The sequence below is a fragment of the Morone saxatilis genome, unplaced genomic scaffold (genome assembly GCF_004916995.1).
Source record: "Morone saxatilis isolate NCDOM2014 unplaced genomic scaffold, NCSU_SB_2.0 Contig8, whole genome shotgun sequence".
NCBI classification, from domain to species: domain Eukaryota; kingdom Metazoa; phylum Chordata; class Actinopteri; family Moronidae; genus Morone; species Morone saxatilis.
In genome coordinates this window covers 27,131,753-27,137,357 of record NW_023340257.1, presented here as the reverse complement: position 1 = coordinate 27,137,357, position 5,605 = coordinate 27,131,753, and the positions used below count along the sequence as shown (strand labels likewise).

Genomic DNA, 5,605 nt, shown 5'->3' with positions numbered 1-5,605 from the left:
TTGCTCATGGAGGGAATTGTTGGGTCTCTGTAAATAATGTTATAAGGAGTTCGGTCTAGACCTGCTTTATTTGAAAAGTGTGAAAACTTGTTATGATTTGGTGCTATACAAATAAAATCGAATTGAATTGAAAATGCAATGCACATAATGTGAGTGCTGGCCAAAAATGTTCTATGGACGCACGGTCTGAATTCAAGTTAAGGAAAAAGATGGTGGCAACCGTAGACGTGATACCAGTCCCCAGCTCGCAGCTGGTACACACCCTCCTCTTTGTACTAGGGTTACGGTTAGGGATCAAACCCGTTCGGTCACTGGTGGGTCTCTTTTACCACCAGGCCATCCTGTCTCTTAATGTAACTCTATGCACAGGCTGCTTGTTCATACTCCTGCAGTCATATAGCAACTACTAAGATCCTGGCACCGCCCATTCATCCACATGAAATCACTCAATCATTCATGGTAAAATGCATTGCAATTGGCTTACTTCACTTTATATCCAGTTTTTTACTGCAGAGCTGAATGCTGTCGGAAACCAGACAGACAGACAGACAGACACAGACAGACAGATGGACTAGAGTTTATTGTTCACTCTCAGGTTGGCAGTATAATTCCTGGTTCACACTGATTTTACTTACACTTAAATTATGACAACAGTTGATTCAGTCCAGTTTAACATTCAGATAGTTCAATGTGAAAGTTTAGAAGCAGATTATAATTAAAAGAGTTTTCACACTGTCTGATGTTTTAAATATCGTCAGAAACATTTACGCACAAAGTTACAGATTTTTTGTAAGTTCACATCGATATGAGTCGAGGGAGTTCAAAAGAAACAGAAGAAATTTTAAAAAAGGTAGAATAACAAACAAATAAAAAGAAATGCTTAAAAATGTATTAATTCTCTGTAAAATGGTATAGTGACTGGAGTTAAATGGCAATTGGGCATGGTACAATGATGTTAATGTTTAGTCAAGGTATATGAGTGGGGGGTTAGAGGATTTATTATATTTTTCAAGATGTAATTTTATAATTGAAATTATTGTTTTAATGACATTTAAATTATTAAAGTGCTTCAGTGTGAGTTCAAATTTGATTGGTTTGATGTTAGATAAATGTTAGCATACAGTTAGTTTAATGTTTGTGTAAAGTTAGTTTAATGTTAGCATAAAGTTAGTTGAATGTTGTTGTAAAGTTAGTTTAATGTTAGTACCAATAATTACATTTTGTTAGTATTAGTATTAAAGTTACTTTACTGTTAATATATACACATTAATGTTCACTTGAGTCAGTGTTAAGGGTTGAAAAACAATAAAAACATTTAAACACCAAATATTTTACGCAAAGCTGAAATTACAAATGATCTTGTGAACAAATGTATTATTAATAATAAATAATAAAGAAAACACTGTTTACATGGTAGCACGGTTATTTGCTTACATGTTTACATTTCAGACGTCAGTCAGCTGATGATTGAAGTTTCTGTTCGTCTGTAAAATGTTTTACGATCTGTCGATCAGTGAAGTTGAATCCTGTGTGAAATATAAAGTTTATTTTCTATTTAAAATAAAACTGCTGTTTAAATTTCTGATCTGAGATCTCATGGACAGATAGACAGTTGGACAGGTAGGTAAACAAACAGGTGTTTTACAGACAGGAAGTTAGACTGACAGACAGGTATACAAGCAGTAAAAACACAGGTGTTTTACAGACAGGAAGGTAGACTGACAGACAGGTATACAAGCAGTAAAAACACAGGTGTTTTACATGTACTGTACCTGGCTGAGGACGGGGTGATGTGGCTCATGCAGATGACGTTGTGGAGTCCCACCTGGTGAAGGAACTCCTGACGTCGAGGCTGAACGACCAAGTTTACACGCAGACTTTGATTCTGCAGATAAATAACACAAACTGTTATTCACCCTCTCTTCACATTAACCTGCTTCATTCTCTTCTGAAACATTAACTTGATGTCCTCTATACATCTCTGTACTGTTGTTGTGGACTGACTCACCTCCTGCTCCTCCTCCTCCGGACAGCATCATGGTTGGGCTGACAGATGACCTCCCCATCCTGCTGGAGACTGGACTGGACTGTCCATCTCTGTCTTTAGTGTCGTGTCTGGGCAGAGACCTGAAGTCTCCTACAGAGACACAGAGACAGGAGAGACAGACAATGAAACAACATTCTGCTTTGTTTCTGTCAACAGCAAGGTTATGCAGAACTCTGTGAGACAAGAATGTCAGAGAGAGACAGACAGGAACCTGAAACAAATAGGTGCAAAAGAAGACAGAACTTGTTAAAAATAATAAAGAATGTATGAGAACCTGGAAGTTACAGAAAGAAAATTAACTTAAAGGCTCTTTCTAATGAGATTTAATGACCTGAACCAAAGTGATTATGCTTGTTGGAGATGAAAGAGTATAAGATCAGGAGGCTGCAGACTGGTTTTTACAGGAAGTTACAGAGACACTGATAATTTCCTGGCAGATCAGATCCTGGTTTAATAAAATGTTATTATTAAAGGTTATTATAGAGACACATGGGGTATCTGTGATCATCAGCGGTTAGTGTCAGGAGCCTGTTTCTAAATGAATGATAGAAGCTCAGAAGGTGTGGGCTAGGAGAGCAAGCCTCAGTCAGACCTTGGTCAACTTCAACTTCATCATCAATAAAGTATTTCTGATTTCTGATCTGATTCATCCTTTCCTGTTCTTAGATATGCTATGTGCTAAGCTAATCTATGTTGAAAAGACAAAAAGAGACATACACTGAGCAGCCACGTGCATCAATGAGCCTCGGCCCCCCATGACCTGTCTTCGGTTCTTTTCCTTACTTGGACCACTTTTGATCTTTGCAGACCGGGAACACCCCACAAGAGCTGCAGGTTTGGAGATGCTCTGACCCAGTCGTCCATCACAATGTGGTTCTTGTCAAAGTGGCTCAGATCCTCACGCTGCCCATTTTTCCTGCTTCTAACACATCAACTCTGAGGACCAAATGTTCACTGTCTGCCTGATATACCCCCCCCACTGACAGGAGCTCTGATACCCAGAAATTATGAAGATGTTACCACAACGTCCTATGTGTGATGAGGTTCAGCAATGGAACTATTTGTACAGCGCAAGGTGTAGGGATACTTAAACAGTAAGTGATGGGTAAAGAGGAGTGCAGTCAGTCTCAGTGTTATGCTGTAAGTCAGATAATAAATATATCAGTTCAGTTCTTTTTGGGAAACTTCCAGAACGTAATTGTTTGGATGGTGGTGGTCACGTGTTTAATGATGTCATGATGAGTCTGAAGGAGGCGGAGCCTGAAGTTGGATGTCAAAGAGGTCAAAGTTCACCACAAAAAGTTAACATGTGGTTAAACAGTGACATGAAGTGAATTTATTTCATGCAGTGCAAGCAGGAAGTGGCGGGGCTTACAATGTGAGGAGGAGTGTTAGGGGCGGAGTTAGGGGCTTGACCAGGGTGGTTTAGCCCCGCCCTCTGTGCGTCTCTCAGGGCTGCGATTTGCTGCTCGGCAGCCTGAGTCTGCAGCTGGAGGCGGTGGGCGTGTCCAGCCTGCAGCCCCAAGGCTTTATCCAATACACTGACAGCTCTGTCCTTCAGCTTTATCTCATCCATCTGCACACAAGTAGACAGGTAAACATACAGACAGGTAGACACAGACAGGTAGTCAGGTTAGAGACAGACAGGTGGAGAAACAGACTTGTTAGTCAGGATGGGGTAAGTCAGGCAGAAAGGTGGAGAGGCAGACTTGATAGTTGAGATAGGGTTAGTCAGGCAGACAGGTAAGGGGCGGGGTTAGAAGAGTCAGTCTGCAGCTCAGAGTCTTTCTGTCTCATGATATTTCTGTGTTTAACATTCAGTTGGTTTGCAGGTGAACCAACTGAGTGACATCACAATCAGGTCAGTACTCAGCATTCTCTGTACCTGGAATACCTGGAACACCTGGAATAATGGGATGAAGGTTGTAACCGTGGTTCTCTGATACTCTTTACATTGAATGTAGAGTAGAAACGATTAGAATGATTAGTTCAAATATAATTAGGTCCAGGATGTCATTTTTTATTAACACCTGACCCTTCCTAAGCACCGCCCCTTTCCCCCTCTGTGAGAGCAGCATAATAACTGGCGATTAACAACTGACAACATACATTCCTTCTTCAACTGTGTCTTCCCCAAATTACTGGAAGTATGCACTGATGAAACGTAGTGATTACAGTTGACTTAGTTCAGCTGATCAAGTTTTAAATTAAATTATTTTAGAAAGTGTTTTTAAGATCAAACTTTGTTTCAGTAGATTGTTTCATGTCTATTATCTTTTATAATTTCATTAACTGTTGACCCACAGATTACTGTAGGTTCTGGTTTCTATTGTCACTTTCAGTTGCAGTGAAGTGAGACACTGTTGAGTCTGTTTGTGTCGTACCACTCTGTATCTGACTCTGTGTCTGATGCTCTGTATTGTACCAGCCTGTGTAGCTCTGTCAGTGTGAGTTCATGTTTATAATAATGTATTCATTCATCTGTGGAACAGTTTGTTGAAAATCCTCTTTCTGTGTTCATTTACTGACATTCTTCCCCCTTTAACTACTCCAATCATAAACCTAAGCAGTGAACCGAGTTCAGATGTAATGCCTCAGTGTTTATCACCAGCCCTCTGCCCATCTAATGCTGCACTCATGGATTCAGGTAGACGATAGATGGACAGCCCCTTCCCCAAAACACGGGAAAAACCAACAGTCTGACAGAATGGCAGGACGACAAAGCAAATAAAAACATATTAAATACAATTATATAATAACTATTATTTTTTTAATGTAATTTATTAGTGAATGTTTTCTCGTTGTGTAAAGGAGCTATGTAACATACACTTGTAAATTCCCTTGTGGAGGACGGCAAAGAGTTAAAATATTTTAACCTTGGACGGTAATTCCATCTACCAGTAATGTTGAGGAGTACATGAGAAGTGGAACCCAAATGCAGACTGGCAGAGCAGGAGCAGTTTCATAACTAAACTTACAAATCCTTAAGGTAGAAGTCCAAAACAGTGAAGTCAAAAGGAGCAGGCAACATAATTCAATGAATCCAAACAAATCCGAATCCTATAAACTGAAAGTAATCCAAACAATAAAGAATAAACAAGAAGGAGCAGGCAGAAAGCTACATGTGAACAAGGACAAACTCACAAATGGAACAAAGAAACACAAAGACTAAATACAGGTGAGGACTAGAATAACAATCAAAACTGGAGGGAAAAAGACAAAGACAGGAAGTGAAGCAAAACAAGACACAAGAGGAGGAAGACTAAATAAAACAGGAAATAACCAAAGAAAACTTGAAATCATGACACCACTGCCCTTACCTAATTTTACTGCCCTGCTCTCGTCCAATGACATTACATCCAGAATACATCATCACCATCATCACCATCACCATCACCACCATCATCATCGTCATCATCACCATCATCATCACCATCATCATCATCATCACCATCATCATCATCATCATCATCACCATCATCATCATCATCACCATCACCATCATCATCATCACCATCATCATCACCATCATCATCATCATCACCATCATCATCATCA

The 5,605-nt window shown here is 39.7% G+C and overlaps 1 protein-coding gene across 1 annotated transcript in view; it reads right to left on the bottom strand.

Moving 5' to 3' along the window:
* Nucleotides 1-5,605, bottom strand: part of LOC118341418 — an 11,078-nt gene that overhangs the window by 3,512 nt on the left and 1,961 nt on the right. The window contains exons 3-5 of the mRNA XM_035679659.1: nucleotides 3,464-3,623; nucleotides 2,009-2,137; nucleotides 1,773-1,885 (exon numbers count right to left, since the gene is read on the bottom strand). Coding sequence (XP_035535552.1) covers nucleotides 1,773-1,885; nucleotides 2,009-2,137; nucleotides 3,464-3,623 — 402 coding nt within the window. The remainder of the gene's footprint in view (nucleotides 1-1,772; nucleotides 1,886-2,008; nucleotides 2,138-3,463; nucleotides 3,624-5,605) is intronic.